Below are 23,512 nucleotides of genomic sequence, written 5' to 3'. Positions count from 1 at the left end.
ATGCAACTGTTAAAACCTGGGAACAGCTGCCTTAATCATTTCTTCCTTTACATCTGGATCCATTGGGCTTTTATTTTTTCTTTATATTTCTTCATTCTGGCAGTGCCACTGAGATTTCCAGTTGCACGGCACGAGGGCTTGTGCTCGTGCTTACTGAAGTCAGCAAAGCCAAAGTTCACAGTGACCACAACAGCACAGGAATGTGAGCTAAGAGAGACTACTTCATTCACATCAGTACTGTTACAGTCACCTATACTAAACAAAAAATCAGCAGTTAAGATTCTTAGTTCTTTGACTGGAGTGACTAATTTCCTGCAACCTTTCTCCTCCTTCCTCCCTCCAAACGTTTTGGCAATCAGGAACAGACTTACAGACTGTTTCATAACGAATACAGCCCTTAAGGGCAAAACTGGCAAGATACTCAAGTCTGTTCCAGAAATCCCTTCTGCAATTCATTATTCCATCTAGTTCTACTCCAGTGTTTTACTCTAGCCTATAAAATCTTGGGCTCCTTCATCTTCTGCAGACTGTGAAGGCTAACTATACTCCAAAAGGGCAAACCCATCTCCTTCTAGAATTAAAAGGCTCTGGCCTATCTGCCTTCTGGAAAATCAACTGCTCTAAACCTTTTCTCAAGAATGGCTTTGTCTGCAGGCTGCTGTAGAAACCAAATGGTAACAGTGCACACAGTCTTTCCAGTAGAGACTACTTTTGCATAAGAAAGCATCTCTAGCACTTTTTTCCCCTATTGGTATTACCTACAGTAACAAGGACCACATCTATTTCTCTCCTTGTCAAATAACATGATAGACTTTTTTAAAAAATTATCATTTTTCACTGATGAAGAGAACATCACGAAGTTCCAAAGAGCTATGCTCATCTCGCCCACACAAATGACATTTTCTCATCTGAAACATCACAACCTCCCCAAAGACCATTTCTCACCAACATAATACTTTGCTGTTACTGTGACTTGATACCTGCATACCCTTTGGAGCGTGTCACCAAGACAGCAGCAAATACAGCTTAGTTTAACAAGCACAGGTGTATATTTTTTGCAAAACAGCAAAATCACTTCATGCAGATCACTGACATCCCCTGTGCCACAATACCTGTCCTTATAAGCCAAGCTCCCTCTGTGCACACACGCACACCCCCACGGAACATGATCCAGTAAGTCGCTCTGCCCTTGACCTTTGCTAAATACCCATGCCCCGGGAATTGCCTGAATTACAGACTTGCCATTGAACTATTTCTCAGTATGAGGCGACCTGCCAGGTGTATGCACCACCGGCCCCAAGACGTCAGTAAGCAGGGGTTTGCCTGGCTGTGCTCGACACAGGCAAGCCAGCTCTCCAAAGGGAATCTAACCTCACAGGAATTTAACAAGGTCTCTTGACTCTGGCATGTGCCACTCACTTTTCAGCTCCCAGCCTGATGGCAAAAAGGCAATTCCAGTCCAAGCGTGATGGGAACACGCTCATATGTGGAGGGACAACTGCAGTATGGTACAGAGGGAATTCAGCCCTGGGACGTCACATATGGCCTGCCACCAGTTTAACAGATGTCAGGGCTGCACACTGAGGTTAATACAATGCACAGCCACTTTTACAGTTTGAAGTAAGCACGGGAAGTGCTGCTGACAGAATAAACTACGCTGTCATTTTTCACACTGCTAAGCAAAACAGACGAAAGTGTTAACCATGAAGACCTGTTGTGTCCTGGATTTTCCCTGATGATTCCCAGCCTGTGATTCTCTCTTTCACAAGTGTCCCACCAAGCTCTCACTCATGGGAAATAACAACTTGTATCAGGAAGCTTATCAAGATGACTGCCTTTACCATCCATCCCATTCACAGATCTGGTAAAGGCTACTATATGAAGGCTTGGAGTGTAAAATACACAAATACAGACTTGGCAGCCCTTAAAAGTCACAGTGTAAAAAGGTGAGCCTTGAACATTTCATGGACACTTGCCAGGTAAAAGGGAAAAAGGCCTTCTTCCTTTCCCACTAACCCAGAACCTGTATCAGGAGCCTATAGACAGGTAGCTGCTCACATCCTCTCAACCACTCCTCATTACCAGGTATGTGGCCAGTCAGATCTCCTCCCAGTCCCATCCACAGAGCACCTGCTCTAACAACTGTCTGGAGCCAGTATTGCAAGTCAAGACTTCAGGCATCACAGTCTAGAAAGGGGTATTGACACAACAGCCCCCCAGATCCAGGCCTAGGTCTATCTGTTCTCCCGTGTTCAACTTGCCATCTCATGGCATGACTGCTGAGCTGGACTAGTCCTGGAAGCTGTGCAGCCCCTCTGTGAGTGGAATCAGCTCACCAGATGGGCAGGTGAGCACAAATGAAGCAACAGGAGCACTGGGGTATGGCACGAAGACAGGTAGTGGGCTGCTCCTTTCTGCAGAAGTTACATGTTGGATCAACACAGCCCTTTTCCAAAGTGTTAAGTGGGGTGGGATTTTTTCCTCATAAGGCAAAAATAAGAACCTCCTTGGTCTAATGAGAGTTTTCTCTATTTGCAGACCCAGTTTGATCTTTCACTCCACGTTTGACTTCCAGATGACTCCTTCTGTTAGAGATGGTATTAGGTTTGGATGGGAAACAGACTTCCAAAACAGGCAAATTAAAAGCAAACAAACAAAATGAATGAAGAAAGAAAAAAAGAAAAGGAAATATCTTTAATATAGTGAGATAATAAGCACCCTGACTGCAGTTTCTTTATTGTGCTAAGGGGGTGTATTTTACAATCTTCATACCTTTCGTTCCCAGCATCTCAGTCCTAACCATCCATGCTTTTTCACTATTCCACTTTTTTAATATTTTCCTTGAATAAAACTGTATCCTTACACGGCCTCATGCATATATTTAAGTATTAAAAGCAGCAAGTGACCATGTACATGAAAAACTGAGCTATGCTCTGCCCAGTTTTACAGGCTTCGCCTTTTTTTTTGTTTGTTTTGTTTTCCTACAACCACTTCATTTTTTTTTCCTGAGGGACACGCTGACACGAATGCCACATTAACTGCCAACTCTATGAGAAGAACATTTCAATCACCCATTATAACTAAGAATCAGACTTCTAAATTCCAATGGCCAGACGCTGTTTGGTGCCCTCTCAGTAACCCTGCAGCGTGGCTATCGCTGCCACTTCTTATCTTATCGCCCCTTCAAACACTGTCTGCTGTGGGCAGACAACGAGCCAGACCTAAACAATGATGTTAAATGAAGACTTCCTCCCAACAGTCTTGAACTTCTAATGAAAATGATAGCTCCTCAAGCAAGACAACAAACCAAGTCGAGGGGGTTTTACCGGGCTTTGAAATCCAGGTCAAGAGACTGTAAATAGGAAGCAGGCCTCCACAAAACAGCAAGGCTATCACTGCGTGTAAACATTCCTCCCCGGACATCAGGAAACCCACCAGCTATATGTACATACATACACGCATGTAGAAACAAATATACACTGTGTGGGAGTTTTTTTGGATTCCTTTGTTTTGTAATCACAGCGGGGAAAAAAAAAGCTCAGTCAAATTCTTTTCTGTTACACCTGGTGAACAGAAAAAAAAAAAATAAAACAAAAAATGAAAGGAGGCTTTTCGGCTCATTAGATTTTAAAACACAGCTGAAGTGGCAGAGAGTTTTCCAGAGCAAAGAACTCAACGTTTTTTAATCCCATGAAAATTCAGACAACTCTGCACTAGAAAGTGATGCCAGTTAAAGAAAATTAGTTTTGCAATGTTTTCATAACAGTGAAAAAATCTGGCATATACATATATATATGAAACAAAACAAAAAACCTGGAAATAGCAAGACTTCCATACTTTTTTTCCATCAGGCTACTTCCTGTCAAGAATAAAAGCTTTTTTTACCATCATAACCCGTGCCCTCCTTAGGTGGTCTGTTAACCTGATTAACATTAGGAGTGTACTAGCAAACTGCACTAACATGCACACTTGGCCTCTGTTCAGGTTAACTGCCCTTTCTACCAGGGGGGCCACAGGCAGAAGCCCTAAATGAGGATTTACAGTTTTCAAGGATGGAAGAGATTCTGTCCTGTCCAAGTCCCCACATGACAAAGACCATTCTTCATTCACTGCACCTGCACAGTGGGATCATGCTGACTGCCCACAGCTCCCCCAAGGCCTCAGTGCCAGGGGAGGTCCAGAGACACCGCAGTGTCCCACCCTTAAGAAGATTTGTAGATGCTTGTGGTTGAAAGGAACGACAAAAGACATATAAATGTTTATGAGGAAATTACACACATTTGGCATGGGAATTGGTATGTTAGTCCCTGACCTCCCATGGCACACATGGCACTGGGTTTTGAATAAAGGGGTAGGCTGAAAGGGTGAGAGGGGAAGAGAGAGAGTGAGGATGAGTTAAAGAGGGGAAGAGAGAGAAGGAAGAAGGGAAATCACCAGTCCTGGCTCCATTGTCAATCCAGTTGTGGCGTCCAGGGTCCTGGGGTGCACATGCAGAGTGAGTGCCCACCTTTGTGGGGGTTCCTTTTTATAGACAAGTTTTCTCCATCCTGAAGACAGGTTTCTCACTTTCTATGCAAATCAATTATCATAAGCAGTCTGTTCTTCCAGACCTTTCTGGAAATGGGTTGGAGGTTTTGGGGGTCTTTGGTGGTCTTGGTTCCCCCCCCTGCAGTCCATGCCCGCTTCTCAATCTCACTCTTGCCCTTGCACTGTGTTGTGCTTATCTCCAGGAACTAGAACAAGGATGTTTGTCCCAGAAAAGTGATGCCCTGCCTCTGTAGGGCCCCCTTCTCCAGCCACATCCTGCTCTTTCTCACTGTGCTATTACCAACAACCCTTAACTGTTTTTATCACTAATCCCTGGTTGACTCCACAGCCATCCAGCTCTGGGTGTTTGGCACATACACTTTAGCCCCCTCTGGGCTCCTACAGACACTACCCTGCAGTTCAAAACAGGGTGGTACTTTCTCATCCTTGCACCAACCAGTGCTTTGCATCATCACCATACCGGCAACACCAATGGACAGCTGGCAGCTCAGCACTCTCCACACTTTAAATCACTACTCTGGCCCTGCAGAAAGTCAAATTCCCACTGATCTCCACAGATGCACTCACGCTCTTCAGGATGCAAGAATTATTTCAGATTATTCTTGCAACCTTGAACAATGTTGGGAAGTTCTTTACGTCTTGTTTGGAAATTACCCAAAGGTCTCGTGTGGGTTCATTCTAGCTTTGCAATTCACCTGCACAGTGAACTCTGAACCATCTGACACCTCAAGACACATAAACCAACAATATCATAGCTGTGTCTCTTGAAGTCCCTCTGTAAGTGAACTGCAGTCGGCCATACATTAAACACAGGCCCATCACTAATCCGAGCAGGGATACGGATCGATAACCTCGCCTTCCGGCAGCACTGCCAACCTCTGCAGCTCCCAGGGCTCTCTCCCTGTGGCTGGTTCCTGCTTCAGCAGCGTCCCTGTGGTGCCAGTACAACTGTACAGGGACAGATGGTGAACACGACCAGAGAACTGAACCGGGCACCGCACTCGCTCCAGGGATTATCGTGAATTCCCAGTCACGTTACACGTGCAACACAGACGTGGGAGAACAGAGCGGCGCTGCGAGGGAGTGAGGGCCACTCCAGGTAGCAGAAGCACCACCCTCAAAAAAGCAGGGCAAAATAGCTCTCGTAAAACCATTGCTTCACATGCTCCTTGGCATCACGGATTTAACAGGCAGTGGCTTGAACCAGCTCTCAAACCACAGCGGATGTTACAAAGGATGTAAGTTCAAGCAGCTTAAAGGAGCCCCAGGTTGCAGGTCTTTGTGAAACCACAGTGCAAATCAGATTGCTGACCCATTCAAGAGTTTAATATCAAATCTGAAGGCAGTGGCAAGCCTTGACTAGGTGTGCAAGTGAATGTTTTCCTTCATCAATGATTAATCCATGATAAAAGGCAAAAAAAATTAAAATATATTTCTCCCTTTTTAGCAATATGAGTCAGTTCAGGAAAATATTCCACAGCACCTTACTGTTTCTGCAAGGACAATGAAGGCAATCTTAAAAATCTTGATCCCACAGAAACCTGTGGCAAAACTTCCACGCACAGAGGTTGCACTTCACCATTCCAAAACATTTCCCCAGCAACAACTACGAACTGGCCTTTCAAATGTATATGATGAGGTATGTGGCCCAGTGAAAACACACATTACGGAAGTTCTACACCCTTTATTATTTTCATTAACATTTAGGTCAAGTGCTGCAGAGCATCATGACAGAAAGCTCCTTCAAGATTCATTCCAAGAGAGTCAAGATCAGCCACCTTCTCGCTAAGTGTAGGAAGCAGAAGAAAGCAAGTAAAGCTGTCAGTGAAGGGAATTGTCTATATGCTATTCCTCTATAAAAACACAAGTACTGTAGAACCTTAAAAGTCCTTTTCAGACATTGTGTCTCTACTAAGAGCTAATATAACAGGAAATTTTAAGTCAAATATTATATTAGCCAAAAGTACAACAATAAATAGCAAAGTTGACATGCTTAGCATAAAAATGAAACACTAATGAAACATAGTGCAGTTTGTTCATACCATGTGCAGTCTAGTCTACATGCATAATGTAACAGTGCAACTGCTAACAGCAGGCTCACAGAAGATAATTTACACTTATTTTTATGGACATGAGGAACTGATCTTTGAAGTTGTCCCTAATGAGATTCTGCTTGGCCCTAACAGCATCCTGAGAGAATGTGCTGGTTTTCTCCCCTGCATCCGGTGCATATTTATGATGCAGAATCCAGACCTATTTAAATTGCACATGTGGACTCGTGTCCCCCCCTGTGCCATTGCAAAGTCAGATTCTCACAGTGGGGGAAATACCTACTAAAATACCTACTCAATTTAGCTTCAAGTCTTTTCTGTAATTACCCATACCACCTTTACTAATTACCAAAAGATACATGGGGGTTAATGAGTATGGTCTCTTTTTTTCTTTGTACAGTTGAACTCCTAACTCGATTTAAGCTGCCAGGTCACCAGCAGCTGTATCACACACTGCAGAGGACACATCCAAACCACAGTCATAGGGCTCCTCAGAGAAAACACAAGTGTAGCTGTGCAATGGACTATTTCTAAAGCACAGGTAACAGCAAAAGTAAGGCAAATAGAAAATGGGTTTTGCTATGCCCTGTGTAGTCATTGCTTTAATACTACACCCACCTGTTTTTAAAAACCCTTTCAGTAAAGAACCCCTTGAGCCAGTGGGTGAAACACATAATGTTCACAGAGAACACATCTGTAGTAACAAAACACTTCTCTACCACTTGACCAAAAATGACTGTAAAAGTTGGTTAGACAATTGAAAACATTTGTTTAAATGTTGCCTGACGTGGTACCTTTGGTACCTTTGGAACAGTGCTGCTAACAACTGCATTTGCCCACTCTGAGCCAGGGTACTGACCCATGGCTGGCAACAAATTAAATAAGGACACCTAGATTTTACTCTCTCTTCCATACTTCTCCACCCAAGTGTCATGGTTCTTGCTTATTGCTGTTTCAGGTCAAAGTATTCAAGTAAACTAAATGCAAACTAAAGTAGTTCAAGAAACTTTTCATGCTCCATTCAACTGTTCCTTCTGCAGCGTAACAGCCTTTCGGAGGGTGCTAAAATCAGAAAGATGGCAACTCCAGCAGCTCTCTGTGCAGCTGATACATAATATATTTAAGTTATACCATCAGGGAATCAACATTTTAACTCTTAGTTCTCTGTCTTTTTCTGTTTGGACAATGGGGAGGGGGGGGCGATCCATAAATTCTTTGAACGTATCTGTCAGCACTGTCCATACCTTACAAATGCAGTGCATATTGGTTAAGATTAAATGACTTAGGGGATAGATAGCAGGATGACTGATTTTTCATTTAGAGCTCACTGTCTAACCTAACTCTAAACAAACAGAAATTCTACCCCGCTGACAGCTGTTTGGTGCCTTAAAAAAAAGAAAAAGGTCCACAAAGGATCGTGCCTGATTTCCTATAAAGTTATTCACATAACTAAGACCACCACAGCGACTGCTGCTCTCTGAAGAAACTCTGGTTTGAATGGAGGCAGAGACTAATTCGTTCTCCTGGTTCCACGAGCGGACCCGACAGGTAAGAGACGAGAGTCATTTGCGGGGAACTTATGAGGGAAGTTCTAACAGGAACTACAATAGCTCTCTCTGTGGAGACAGAGAATTTGTTCCCAGCTCACTGCCTGACACTGCTCACACGAAGGCACACTAAGCCCGACAGAAGAAAAAATTGTAAAGAATAAAAAAAAAACCAACCAAAAACCCGCATGCCTTTAAAGCCTTGCTCGGTTCTGGGCACGGCACTGGAAGGTTCCGATGACCACGGTCAGTGTGGCCACGCTCCCGGGAGAACGACTACAAGGCACGAGTCTGGAAGTTCAAAAATCTAAAAAAAAACTTTTTTTTTTGGCTAGGAAAATAATAAAACAGACATAAACAAGAAAGGTCAGGTCCCAAAACTACCAGCGCAGCAGTGCTGTGCCGTATATCACACCGCTGCGCTTCACGCCAGAGCGAGAACTCTTTAGACACATATGCAGGCAGTGACATTGTAACACATTAAATACGGCTGCAGGTGTGCTAGGAGCTATACATCAGGCCAGCATCTTATCTCTGGTTATTTCTGGATCCTCAGGATCGTTTATCCATTTCTCATCTTCCATTTATTCCGTATCAGCCACCTCCAGCACATTTCTCCTGCGTTTTTTTGTGTGTTTGGACCCTAAAGAAATGGCGTTGCCTCTTTATGAATAGATATACAGAAAATTGCCATATCTTGTTCCAGATCTTCTACAGATCCCCCATTTAATTTGAACTAATTAATAAATAAAACCCTCTACCAACTTCCTGGCTTTACGTGTTTCAGATTAGACCTTTTAACTCTGCACTGAATAAAATAATTCACAAAAGGTCTTTCTTATTCTGTAGAATGACATCTTAAAAACCTTCTAAGCAAAACTGAAAATAGTGACTCTGGTACATCACAGTATAAAATGATGGTACGAACTGACTATCAAGGAAGCCAGATGACCCAAAATTAATTTTCAACTTAAATTAATATTTATCTTTTTTTTTTTTTCTCAATTTAAACTGAATGCAAGGATTCATTTCAGGACAATATGTTCTGTAATAATGATATCTAAAATGAATGAGCCTAAACACAAAACAAAATCCCCCTAAACACAGACCATTTAAACTCCTTGAAACCAATACCAGGGATTTTTTTTTCTATTCTCACTCAGACAGAATGAAATCTCTAGTCTACATACATACATTTTTAAACCAACCAGTCTTCTTGAAGGCATAGAACTCATGGCAATAGATAACTAACAACAAATGATGAAAACTCCACGAGTTAAAGGTCTCCATTTTGTTGCCAAGATGATGTATCAGGTTCTGAGAGCAGCAGTGTGTGTGATCCTTCCATTAACACAGCAGCACTCTCAGAGAGCAGCCATGCAGAGTAGCTGAGCAGAACACCACCAAAGGTCACAGTGGAGAAGGAAAAAAGGGGGGAAAAAATCATAGACCACCCCTAAGATTACCATCAGCATTTTAATTCTCAGAGGGTGTTTGAAACTCGCATTACAGTATTTGTTCTGTGCAGTCTCAATACACTGACAACATTTCTAGCAGAAAAACTGTCTTAAGAACTTTGTACAAACTATTAAAATAACCTCCAAGCCATCTAACAGGTTGCAATATTAATCATAATTCTCCCTCAGTAACACAAAGAGGGTACCTAAGTGAAAACTTTCAAGGTATAGAATAGTAACAAGAGCAGAACAAAATTAATTCTTCTTACGAACATGCCTTCCTGTCAAGGCTGCAAACTTCACTGTTTAATGAAGAAAAAATTATGAAACACATCAAACTAATGCCAAGAGAGATATAATCAAAATGAAACAATTATATAAAAAAACTTTCAAGTCATTTCAAAGATTACACCCAGGTTATATATAATTTTTTTTTAGTGTATAATTGTGTATTTATTCAGTTTTAATTTATTCACCTCTTTCCAGTTGGAGAAAAAGTGAATGCCTGGCTGACTTTAACTTTACAAAATAAACAAACAATAAAGACGAAACTTCCCTCTTCCTTAATATGTGTCTATTATCATAATTTTACATGCAGATTGTTAACAGCCAGAGAACAGAAGTCCCTGAAAGAATCATTGCTAAAAATTGAGGGAGCCACTTAATGTGGCATTTCTCAGTGATGGGTCCTGTCCCACTGGAAGCAATAATGATGTCACTAATCACTGCATTAAACAAGTATAGGACAAGGCTCCTATTTATTAAATATGCTCGACCACATGAAATTTTAATTCTGAACATTATTTTCCCCAAAACTACTACTTCACCATTCACAGGAAAGAAAATAAGCCATTGTTAATGCTCACTGCTGGCCAAAAGTGAATGCGCTTTAAGAAACAAAGAAGCCCAGAGTAATTAAAAAGTAATGACTTTTTTCTTTGTGCTCCCTATATAAAAGGAACAGGAGGGAAGATATACTGGACTAGCACCTTTTCCTTCCCATAAACAGATACAACAATAGCTAAACATTTAGGAGTAATGTGCTGACCCTGATGCTCACAGTCACTACGCTCAATTCCTTATACCAGAGAAACTGTAAACGTGGTAAATAGCAAGTTTCCTGGCTTACAAATACATCACATCAAGGCCCTTCTATCATACTCCTCTCTCCTTCCCTCCCCCATTCTCTCTCCATCTGCTGCCCTCCTGGGAAGGGAGTGCTACACTTAATGGCTCTGTGCTTTTAAGTCTAATGTGCTGGATATAAGTTAATGCCCAGTACAGTAAGTGGGGACCGTGCTGCAAGGAAGCCTCTGGTGCTGTTTTTCCCCTGCTAACATCCAGTGGAATCTCTGTAGCCCCAAATGTGAGGCAGCACGCAAGGAAGAGAGGGTCTGGGAATACCAAATTCACAACCTATGACAAAAACAAATCTTGGAAGACCCCACATGGCACAATAATTTAAACGATCTTTTGGTAAAACCAGGAGACAGTTGGGATTTTCTTATTTGTCTTTTCCCCCAAGACAATGATTTGCATTTAGAAAATATGCCCATTATAAAATAGTGCATCTTAAAATAGGGGTGGGCATTTCCCTGTCAGGGGAGAGTACACAGGTGAACTCTCTTGACACCAGAAATAAAATGGGTCTGATCCATCAGTTATGAAGAGGACAACTGTATTTGGGGATTATGAGTCCACCTGCGTTCTCAACCATCCTCTCTGCCCCCACTCCAAAAGCTTCAGCAGCAGCAACACCAGAGCTCATCCCACCAGCATTTTGTTACAACCATAGATCCTGCAGGATATATTGTCCTGATGTGCTGGAAGAAATCTCCACGTTTATGGAGGTTATGACCAAGCTTTATGGTCAACTCTTCAGAAGGAATAAAACAACTGCAACGCCAGGTACCTAAAGTTTATTGTTTGAAATCCAGACTTGGAAGTTTTCTGCTCTAACCACTTGGTCCTGCTCCAGGAACGTTACTGTGTACAAGATTATCACACCCTAACATTTTGTTTGAAACAGGCAGCAAAATAAAAACCATTAAATAAAGTCTAGTCACATTTACTACAGGAAAGAATTGGTTGGACTTCAGTGTTTTAAATGCACACGTTTGCTGTTTCATTTTATGTGATCTTAATTTGCAGATTATTTTTTTTTCAAACATCTTTAGCAGTTAATATATTGAATTATATTGTGGCAGACTTGGCAATGCTAGGTTAATGGTTGGAGTTGATAATCCAACCTAAACGGATCCATAATTCAGCCACAGCTTCCTCATAATTAAAAACAACCACACACTAACAGAAAACTTGCCCTCTATGATACATAATCTCAAAATTGCAATCTTAATGGTTCACATCAAAACTGAAAGTAAATGGATAAGATCTGAATTTCAAAATCCTATAGACCTCTTTCTATCTTCTGAAATATCTTCTACTAAATATGTGCACATATATATGCACATAGCCTTACCTCCTTGCTCTATTTTGCGCTGCTCTGCATGTGCACACTACAGAAAGGACCTGAAAGCCAATATCAGGCCTTCTGCAAGCAGAAACAATCACAATGAACTCCATAAAACTACAACTGCATGTGCCAAGTATGATTCAAACCACTGGAAACAAGGAGTCATTGCTTCAAGGACCAAAACTCACAACTTGCTGGAATCCTCTGTAGGGACTTGGAAAAACTTGGTGCGAATTAAGAGGTGAATGATTTTCCCATGCAAAACTGAGGGGACTTCCTACCCAGCACTGGCACTCCCCAAAACCAAACTTGACTGTGTCTTCAAAGCAGTAACTTCACAACCTCACTGTTAAGAGATGCATGTTTTAAAGACATCTCCCTGCCTCAGTGTACCTCTGCCATGCCTAAGAGCATTTATTTTCTCAAGCTATGCCATGGCATTTTAGAGAATTCCAACCCAAACTCTTCAAGTGTTTCTTTAGGAAGGGAGACACACTAGCTACCCATTTCTGAATTTTTCCACGGGTACCAATGTTAGGCAACTGACTCTGAAATCAAGCCACCTCTGGTAGCTCAAGATCAGAAACACAAACTCAAAAAATTACCACGCCAACATTCAGTACAACACTCAATGTCCATGACCAACACTTGATCACTTCTGAAGTAGTCTTGCATGAAACATAAGCAAGCTGCATATAGTAATTTAACATATAACAGACATCTAAAACCACATTGTTTACAGGGCTTTCCTCTGGCTTATTTGTCCCACAAAATATTCAAGCAAGGGTTTGCAAAAGAAAAGAACAAGATGTGTGATAGGTAGGTGCAGCACTTTCCTTGGGCTTGGAATAGCCATGTGTCACAGGGAACACACTCCCTCATCACTGCTGTCAGGGAAACCTCATTCTGCCAGTAGTAGAAAACCACGAGCCAAAAATTCTACAATGGGATGTGCAGTGTGGGGCCTGCAAATTTTAGTTAGGTACTAACTCTCTGTTTGGAAATCTATGCTCTAGAAGTTGTTTCACAGGACAGATCGTGTTCTCACCCTTCAAGTATTAAATAAAAGCAAGAATGTGCTGCTTCCACAACAACATCCCTACTGCCCCAGTATGTTAACAAAAGAAATTACAAGCTTCCAGTGACAGTACAACACCCCAATTGCAACATATATTCACTTTTTCTGTCCAATTACTTCACTGCAAAGAACTGCCCTGGTGAGCAGTCTCCCTCTAGCACAGGGTACTGTGATAGGAACCACTGCTGCAAAAAGTGTTCCTGGGTCAAATCCCATCACACATTTCCCAGAAGGGAAGGACACACTGTGTCAACTGTCTCTCAGTATGACTGACCACTAAACGAACTACACGGGTAACACCATAGCATAGAATCAGATCATGCAATGAAAATTTCCATTTTTATAGTGCTCAGCTACTGAAAGAGGGCCTTACAATTAAAGTGCTTGCTATCTGAAGGCTTCTTTACATGAATAATAAAGCATAAAAGAACATGAACACATATGTACATAAAAATCTATTTTTCTTCCTCCCTTTCGGGTTTTACCGACAGTGGTCAGACTGGCTCTACAAGGGGTTGACAAAACAGTTTCACCAATGAAAATCTTCACCAATCTTACCTCTTCAGGTAAGATGAACAAATATCCCTCTCCTTCTATCCTTGCCCACTGGCTGATCCATAAGCACACCTCCCTCTCACCTGTGCTGGCCACTCCCGTAACCCACTACTGGTGAGGCTACACCAGGAGAGAGATCACTGAAAATAGCTCATTGGAAAACAAAACAAACAAAAACCCCAAACAAACCACCAAAACCCCCACACCACTAAAAGGACATTTTTAACTTAGACCCTTTCAGTGTCTCAGTCTCTACAGCAGCCCCAAAAAGGCTCTGCCAACACTCCTGCAGAGGGGGCAGAGCGTGTGGCGAAGGGGCAGGAAGGAGCAGCTGGGCAGGGTCGGTGCTGAAGCCCTGTATTTCAGGGATCTTCCCGGCTTCCAGCCCTGTATTTCAGGGATCTTCCCGGCTTCCAGCCCTGCAAGGAACCTCCAGGCACAGCTTTTCTCACTCAGCCAACGCGTGGGAGCTGCAGAAGGGCTGATACCTCACACTGAGGGACTGACGGATTGATTTTGATGGGCACAGAGGCTGCTCTGGCAGCCTGCCCCCACAAAGCACCAGAGGTAAAGGGTTTATCGACAATTTAAACCAGACCCGGCTTCTGTCTTAGGACAGGGCAATGTGGAAAGAGAGTAATAATAGGGCAGCGGTGACAAAAAATTATTTTAAACCTGTCCTACATTTATAGTAATAATATTGGCACTTTTACAGCATCAGCCTTCCAGGGATGTCAGACCATTTTTTTTAAAGGTAGGTTGGTAATATTCCTTTTTACAATGACAAAAAGAAAGGTCAGAAACTTAATCAATTTTTCAAGAGTGTTTAGCATATTATGACTGCACTGTATAAACACAGTACAAGGTGCCTAAATTTCAGTTTTATTTACAAAACTGCAATTCCTGATCCTTATATCACCACTGCGTTAACTTTCATCATGTTCCACTCCAGTACCTCAAAAGGCTCTAAAAGGTATTTATTTTCATCTTACACGTAAAATTTAACTTTAAAACTTATATGATGCTTAGATTTTTGCACAAGTAACTTCAAATAACGAAAAAATCAGGAAGATCGTAGAGATCTTCACTCACAGAGACATATAGACACATGCACAGGCACCAGTAAAAGAGTTTTCATAACCATGATTAAAATTAGCATCTTTGCCACTCGCCTTCCACTGTTCTATGGCAGGAGAACCAGAAAACACAATCAGCTAATGGCCCTCTTCTTGAGTGCAGCACTGTTTATTTGGGGACAGTTGTAAGGGTTCTTACCTCCAGCTGTCCTCCCTGTATTCTGCTGGAATCCCCACCAGGCCACTGCAGGGAGAGCTCAGCTGCTCCAGGGCAGCTGCTGAAAGGCTACTGCTCTTGGCTAAAGAAAAACAGGTTTGTTTTCCTTAACACACCGGGCTGTGAGCCTGCTGCATTTCAGCAGCACCCAGGTCAGTGAGGGACCAGCAAGATAAAAGGAGACTAAACCTCCACAAAGGTAAGATGGTTGTGAGCCTTGATCCCCGAAAACAATCCCCACATCCAAAAGTAAGGCTCAGCTTGTAAGTGCACTCATTCAATGTTTTCACTACCAGAATTTAAATGTAACTTGATTGTTTCAGAGGGCACTGGGGTTTTTATTTATTTATTTCAAAAAATAAGTTGTGAAAAGGAACTTGGGTGGTCATGAGCTGCGTATGGTTTTGTAAAAAGTCTTATTAAAGGCCAGAGCAACAATTTCCACCAAAACCTCTGTCACATCACTATCAGCTGAAACAGCCTGCCCAGTCACACTAAATACAGCTGACTAGTTTAAGACTGAATCTCTGTATTCTCTCAACCAATAATATTACATGTACCAACTCCACTATTCTCTAAATGTCAAAGGAGTTCATATTTTATTAATGCCAACTCTTTCCCCTCCCCCTAAATATCACACACCCTATATAAAACAAAAGTTGAGACTACTACAAATCAAATGCACGATTTCCCACTAATCTCAGGGGGAGTTTATAAAGCACATTAAAAGCAGGACCGTTTCCCAAAGAAGAAAAAAAAAAAAAAAAGCAAGATCCTATTTCTCCAGGTTAGTAGTCTAATAAGATCTCTGGGTTTTAACAATGTAAGGCTTTGTCACAGTTGAAAGTTTTTCTTCTATGGTCACACAGCCCTATTTTTATTTTACTATTATTATTATATATACACATTTACACACACTCATACCTTTAAATATTTTATTCAACCATATATATATACACACCTTTAAATACTCTATTCAACCATATATATATATATATATATATTTCTACTAATATAAAACTCTGCTTATGCTCTTTGTTTTAAAATGAGAATATTCACATGGGGGTTTTACTCCAGTACAGAAAAGGCAATAAAATTATATGGTTACAGATTGTTCAAGGTATCTCTCGGTATGAATAAACTTATTTAGAAGACTTGTGCTCTGGCACAGAAACCTCTATCTTTCTTACTACTGAATTTAAACCACAGGAGTTTTAACATGTACATACTCCCAAAAACAAGCCACCAAGTCATGCTGGTGAGACCAGAAGAAAGATAATGAACTCCTCTAAAAGGCTCAGCCTGCAGCAGCTTGGGCTACAGCTATTTTATCTTCACAAAACTCCCCCATCCTCACCAGATGGGCCTGTCCAAACAGATACACAAAGTTTATTTCACTCTTCCTTTTTTTTTTTTTCCCCCTGCAAGTAAATGGGGTGTTGTACCTAAATCGGGAGGTTTTTCTCCATGGTTAAAGCCTAAGTAAGCAGTTTTACATTTGGATTTGTCCCCTGGCTGCATTCTACTGCTGCTCACTGGTATTGGTACCACTAATCCCAGCCTCATATAGAACACCTCAAAAATCTAAATGGCTTAAAACCCGTTTAAAAAAAAAAAACACCAAACTAAATGTAAAAACAAACAAAACCCAAAACAAACAAAAACTTCTCATACGTGGCAGCATCACACCAGAGGAGTAAGAAGCACTTGCCTTTAAGTCACAACTCTTGGTAAAAAAATACAAAGTATGAAAACTTTCAGAAGAATAATCATCAATATGAAGCAAAGGGAAGCATATTATAATTGTTATTCATTAATTTGCAGCTGCTCTTGAAAGCAGGGAACTAAGGTGATGCATTTAATTAAAACTAACAGAAAGTAAACACGACTTGTACAAAACATTCAAACACAAACACTTTATGACATCTTCAGAAAGTAAGTGAAACCTGTAGGTGGGAGCATTGCTTAAGATGACAAAATAATATTTCAAATTACATCCCTTTATGCAAAATAATTGTAAAATTTGCCTTTAGAATACCTGTTCAAATGTTAATTGGTAGAGAAATGAAATAAAAAGAATGGACAAACTGATTCAAAAGCTATACCACCAGAGCTTAAGTGACAAAACTGCTGTCCCAGCCAGCCCAAGCAAAGGGAGCTGTAACAAATCCCCTTGTTGTTTACCTGGCTGTACATTTAAACAGATTCACCAAGAAATGCTGGTGGAAATACACAAATAAAGATAAGAGAACTGTATCCCAGCTGACACTGTCACATGAAAGGCACAAAATGAAAGTGGGAGAAAAAGCACAGGATGTGTCCCACCAACAGGCAGACTGATGCCTGGAGTGCCTCACCCACCAGGTTTGTGCTGGTGATACTCCATGGACTCCCCTCTACTCTGTGTAAAACGAGAGCTGAGCCCAAAGGATACCAGAGCCAGAAATGGCTCAGTATGTGCCATGAACCCAGTTCTCACCTTTGCACATGGAGATGCATATCCATAAAGGAATTACTTCTAAAAAAAAAATTCCCTTAGCAAAGAACACTGTCCTTAAGCTGCACCCAGCTCCTGATTTATGGTATGCAGCAGGGCCCTGCAGCAATATATTGCCCTGCTATTCACATACCTGTCACAACACTCAGTTCCCATGTTGCTTTACTCATTTCTCATCATCCCATGATTTTTAAAATAAATTTTTCACTAGAGAATAAAGCTTCCTCAAACTCCTTCTTAGAAAAGAAAAAAAAACAACCAAACGCATGCATTACTTTAAAAGACAGCAACAATAAAAAAAAGCAGACTGTAAAACCAAATCAAATCAATCCCAGTGGCTGCAGCAACGTGGCACTAACAGAGATACAACAGGGTAAACAGATCATGGGTTCTTTGTTAATACTGCTTTTACCAATTTTCTTTTCAGGTTTCTCACTTGATGACATCCTCTTTCAAAAATACACACAGTGTTTCCACTACAAAACGCTGAGAAGACAAATAAAGACCCTGTCTGAAGCTACCACAGAACCCAGGCTCTCCTCCCCAGAAATAATTCAGCTGTTGCTACCATCACACAAACCCTCAGCCATAGTCATCTTCACTTCCATGCTCTCCTCTACCCTCCTGATAGGATCCGGTCTTTTTTTTTTTCCCCTCAATAGGTTTTCTAAAATCCATCATTTGTTATCCAGACCTACACCTGAATCCAGACTCGCCTTGTGCACTATGACATTGCTCTCTCTGCTTTCACTGTGAAACTGAGACTAATTAATTTCCAATTTTTCTAAATTTTGATCTCCCTTTAGTTTGCCATGCCCTCCCCTGAAATCAAATTACTGATTTTAAGAAAGTTGCAGTATTAAAGTTAAAAATCATTTAAAATACTGTCACTGTACTGAACTTTGTAGTTTCAGTATTTATTTCAATTACAGTTTTTCCAGACAAGAGAAGTACCTTTTAAGATATCCATTATATCAATATCATGTAAGAGATACACTATCTATTAGAGGTGTGGCTGTCTAAACGTTTTCAATCAAATGTAATTAATGAAAACTTTCTTCACCTTGAAAAGTCAGCCACATGCACGACAGACACTCTTCAGCATCCTTCCCAAAGTTGCCTTTAGGAACATTGTAACCACATGAAATCCTATTAGAAGGTGCTGAACTCCTACATTGTGACTCTTCCGGCAGCCTTCTACATAACAAAAATGCAACGAAGTGCCATACAACTTTCCCCCCTTATTATGCTAAATCCTTATCAAATTCAATAGTGTGACATCGTTCAAAATCCTGCCTAACAATGGCTCGCAGGAGGTCAAGAGATGTCGGCTTTGTTTTAGTTTCACGTGCTTTTCAGTCTATTAATGCTAAAAGGAAAAGAACCTTCACAGAAATAACCGATAAAGATCAAACTCAACTAAACAATGGGAAGGGAATTCAGAGTTAAAACTGGTACTTAGCTCTTTGCTAAGCAAGCAGCCCATTGTGCCAAAGGTGCTGGGCAGCACAAGGAGCCTGGCCCACACAATACCCAGGACTAACAAGGTGAGGGAAGGAGCCTTCAGCTCTCCACTTCCCGTGCTCTCGTTGGTTCGGGCCAGAGCTGTTGTTTTAAGAGAGTATTTGTATTTCTTGGGAGGAACTACTGGGCAGACCCCGACTCCTTTGTGCGGCAGGTTGCGGGTGGAATGGAATGTGTCATGCGGCACACGTTCCACTCCCAACCAGGAGGACAAAGGATTCACTGATCAGGGGGGACAATTAGTCCCAATTAGGCCTATTTCGCAGCTGAGTGTAAGGGCTGGGGGAAGGGAGCTTAATTTTTAAAGCAATGGGTCCCTCAGGCGAGTTAAAAGAAAGATCAGTAGAGTGACAAGCTTGAGAACATGCGCCCCACCAGTCGGCACAGGGGAGTTCCACAGAGGCAGCGAGCCTCGGGCAGTCACCTCCAGGAGAGGATGGAGCAGGGCTTCTCAAACCTCAGACACGCCAGGTAAGAAATCCGACAACCATCTTGCCTCTCAGCTCATGTGACTAACCAAATTTCCCAGTTTTCAACCCACTCCTTCGGCAGCAGTTCTCCGTCTCAGGCACAGGCAGACACACACACACAGACACACAGGCAGGAAGGTCGGGAATACTCACATATGCACATGTGGAGGCTGGAACCTGCTCTGGTTGATGTTGTAGTGTGTAAACGCCTGCGTTGGGTTGGAGCTGTATTCATCCACTGTTATGGTAACTTTGCCTTGTGAAGGAATTCCATGAGCCATCCTTCCTCCTTATGGACATGAGCAGCTCACAACTTCCCAAGGCCAGGAGCAGGGTAGGGCATTGTGGTCCAGGCAGCTCCCGATTCCCAGCAGCTCCTCATCAACTCCGTGACCTCTGCCAGAAGAGGAAGACAGCACACACACTGCTATAAGCTATGAGGAGATGTAAACATACACAGACAGATTACTCTATCCTCTCCTGATTTCTATTCAGACACCTTTTTCTATATTTTTTATGTACCCATCACCCCACTCTCTAAGCATTACTATTCACTTTTTTGTTTGTTTGTCTATCCTGGGGGGAATAAAACATATGAGTTTAAAGCTCCTGTTAAATACTCCACATTTCATATTCTTTATTTGAAATAATATCTTGTGCTAACTGCAACCACGAAAACTAACAAGTGGACACAGTTTGCTGAAAGATAAATGACTTTCTACAAACATACACACTTGTTTTCTAGGCCCTATTGCAGCTTTACCACATGAATGACAATCTAGAGACTTATAAGAAACTGATGTAAAGAACATTTTAAAATTCCATAGCTAAAGTTACACCCAAATGCCTTTAAATCAAGGCATTTATTTGTCCAGAGAAAGGCGATTATCCAGACAACGTTAGCAAAATATCCATGTTATAGTGCACTAGGAATGAAACTGGTTTGGATTCACCACGAGACAGTAATGATTTATCTGACAGATTTAAGTGCGATTTTATGCACAAATATTTCTGAATAAGATGAAAGAAATAGGCTCTTTCCTCTGTATGCATCCCTATCTTTCACTTCTTCAAAGTGCTCTTAAACGTATTTTGTGTCAAGACTGGGTGTGCACTGTAATATAAGCAAAACCCAAATAGCCAGAAACCTCCCAAACCTGCTCTGCTGAGCTTCTTGCACAAAATCTGAGCTTCGATTTCTGCTGTCAATAAACTGAGGATCCCTCAGCTGCCTGCCTTTCAGAGGGACTCTGTGAAAATTGATCAGCTGATGTTCGAAGAATACTTTCAAGATGAGCAACTCTTTAAGAGCCCTGCTCACGAGGCAGATGCTCAGCTGGGACACACTATCCCAGCAAGGACTTACATGAAATCATGACACCTGGCATCAGCTGATATCCCTCCCTTTAGCTGCCACACACAGTAGTGTTTTTTCCATGTCTGGTGTGTAATTCACAAAAGTAAATCAGTGCTTACTGGGAGGAACAAAGAGATGGGAAAGAGAAGAGAATGATTTGAGCCCTGAGCATCAACACTGGTTTTTTCAGTGCGATTTTCCTGGACCTCTCTAGCTCCCAAACTGAAATGTGTTCGCCATGTGTAACATGAAATACTTGAAATCTTTGATTCGTATTCAAAATATATTTTTAATACAAAGACTAATTTCCAGTTTGGCATGAAGCATGAGGAAAATGCCCTGCAAATGGCAGATGGCCTGCTATAGGCCATTTATTTTACTATTTTACCACCTCAGGCCTATGTAGGCTTCCATATGTTAGTTGGGTTAAGACATTCTGCAACCTTCATTCCAGTAACTGGGTCCTATCCTACGTCTTCTTTAGATGGAGGGAAAAAAATATAAAAGATGAAACTAAAGCATAAAGTCCCAGCTTAACAAACTGTCACTAGTGAGGTGGTACATCTTTGTAACTCAGGTTATAGTCTGGTCTCCACACTAATCCCCTTAGCAAGAACAAGTGCAATAGTTTCAGGAGCAAGGTGAGCTTTACTGAAACAAATCTTTGCTGCCTTGGATGTGATGTAAGATGCTGCAACAACTGCCCCTCTTAATGTAGTAGTTACCACACCAAGTTTGCAGCTGTTTCCTTAATTTCCTTTACCATTATATTTTAGTGTTATTTTGCATAACAGTAAAACACAACACCTGCTTCAAACCGCAGTCCTGTTCCAAGTACTGTAATTCTTTTGAGATAGGAGCTGCGGAAGAGTGCACAACACAGAGCAGCATAATTGCCCTGTACTGAAAAGTAAATACAAATGAAAACATCTTCCTGCCAGAGAAATGACTGTCATTAGCAAGAATGCTGGCCATCAGAGCTCCCAGGAAAAAATCCAACAACTAGACTTTTTCTTTTACACAGCAAGAACTTTAGCGTCTGCATATATTAAGAAGTGATGTGAAAATTACATGTGTTACTTTTTTCCACAATTAAAAACAACAATATAAAACAACACATTAAACCAACAACAAAAATATGCTTGGGCTTTCAGAAAAGCCAAATGACACTGTTTTCAGTAATCCAGCATAAGAAAGGTCAGAACACGAAATTTCATATTATAGTTCACTCATGGAAGAAAAATCTAATTTGTTCATGAGAGTGAATTATACATACAGATAATAAGCATTTTTTTCAAGGTTTATAACAATCCATGTTACAGAAAGAAATTACAACTAACTGGCATAAAACAAATGACAAGAGGATACTTGAATAGCTGTATTAAATACTTTTGACTCTCAGTAAGATTACAAGTATATAAGCTGCAATTCCTTCCCATTGTTCTAATCTTCAATCTTGAAAATAAATCTCTATACTTAAATCAAGACAAAGCTGAACAAAATATCCTTTTAAGCTGAAATTCACAACAAATGCCAGACTGGGGGTTAAAAAAGAAAGTAAAATTTGAAGCTGGCTTCCGTGTCAATTCTCTTAATTTCCATTTAGTACTCCATAGAGTACTACAGCTCACCTATCAGAAGTATCTAATTATTACCTTCCTTACTGTGAATGTCTCTGAAGAAAATAGAAAAAGAAGCTGAACCCTTCAAAACTTTAAAAAAAAATTATTTTAGGCCCAAGATTAAAACAGAATAAATTAAAAATACTACTTTGAATCGCTCCTGTTCTTCTTTCTCTAACTGTGAGCACTGTTTGAAGGTTACATGCAGGAGATGAGTACAAAAGAATAAAAGTTGCATTATTTCCCCATCTATCAAGTATAACAATGTGTAATATCTTCCACGCCTTACGAGGCAGGTTTAAGTAAGAATGACCGCATTAAAAACCTAAATAATCATTTTTTTTTGGCGTGTTGCGTTTTCCCAAATATAGGCAGTTATCCTTTTCCAGCGTGTGTTTGTACCGGCAGCGAGACAGGAGATGTGCCATTGTACACATCTGCTCAGCGTTACAGGTAAAAACCGGCACTTTTTCAGAGCAGGGCTGGCCCAAACTTAGGCTCAGCTAATTGTAAATCTGTACACGGCTGCCCTGTCACAAAAACTACCACGAAATAAGCACAGGTAAGTCATTTGAAATGTAACATTACATTTCACGGAGAGCTACACACACGAGCCCTGCGTATGTACACGCACACACACAGGCACGCGAAAAACCCATTTCCCCAAATAAAATATTTACGCCTTCCTCATCTGAATTTCAAACATTTGCCTCTGGCTGAGCTCGGGCCGTAAGAGAAAACGCTGAAAGGCAGGAGACGGGAAGGGTTAATCCCGTGTCAACACCTTCTGTTGATACATCCACTATCCCGGCGCTGTTACACCGACACCACACGTTCCGCCCGCCCGGGGCGCGGGCACCGGCCCCGCCGCCCCCGCATCCCCCCGCACTCACGCTGCGCTGCCCCTCAACCCGCGGGGCTTTGGCAGCGGCCCCGCAGCCCCCGAGATGCCGCGCTGCAGTTTGCGGACAACTCCGGGCTCCAGAGAGCCCATCGAGTCCGGCGGAGGCGCAGGGGGGGCCGGACCCCGACACTCCCCC

At 41.6% G+C, this 23,512-nt stretch overlaps 1 protein-coding gene across 4 annotated transcripts in view; it reads right to left on the bottom strand.

Annotated features, from left to right (window-relative positions):
- MPPED2 (metallophosphoesterase domain containing 2) overlaps nt 1-23,512 on the bottom strand; it is a 106,723-nt gene that overhangs the window by 80,877 nt on the left and 2,334 nt on the right. For all 4 annotated transcript variants that reach the window (XM_027663361.1, XM_027663363.1, XM_027663362.1 and 1 more), the window contains exon 2: nt 19,647-19,889. In XM_027663361.1, the coding sequence (XP_027519162.1) occupies nt 19,647-19,774 (128 nt within the window). In that variant the 5' untranslated portion in view covers nt 19,775-19,889. The remainder of the gene's footprint in view (nt 1-19,646; nt 19,890-23,512) is intronic.

The sequence above is a fragment of the Corapipo altera genome, unplaced genomic scaffold (genome assembly GCF_003945725.1).
Source record: "Corapipo altera isolate COAL_440 unplaced genomic scaffold, ASM394572v1 100, whole genome shotgun sequence".
In the NCBI taxonomy this organism is placed as follows: Eukaryota; Metazoa; Chordata; class Aves; order Passeriformes; family Pipridae; genus Corapipo; species Corapipo altera.
The sequence above is the reverse complement of the archived record's forward strand: the minus strand, read 5'-3'. Positions and strand labels throughout refer to the sequence as shown.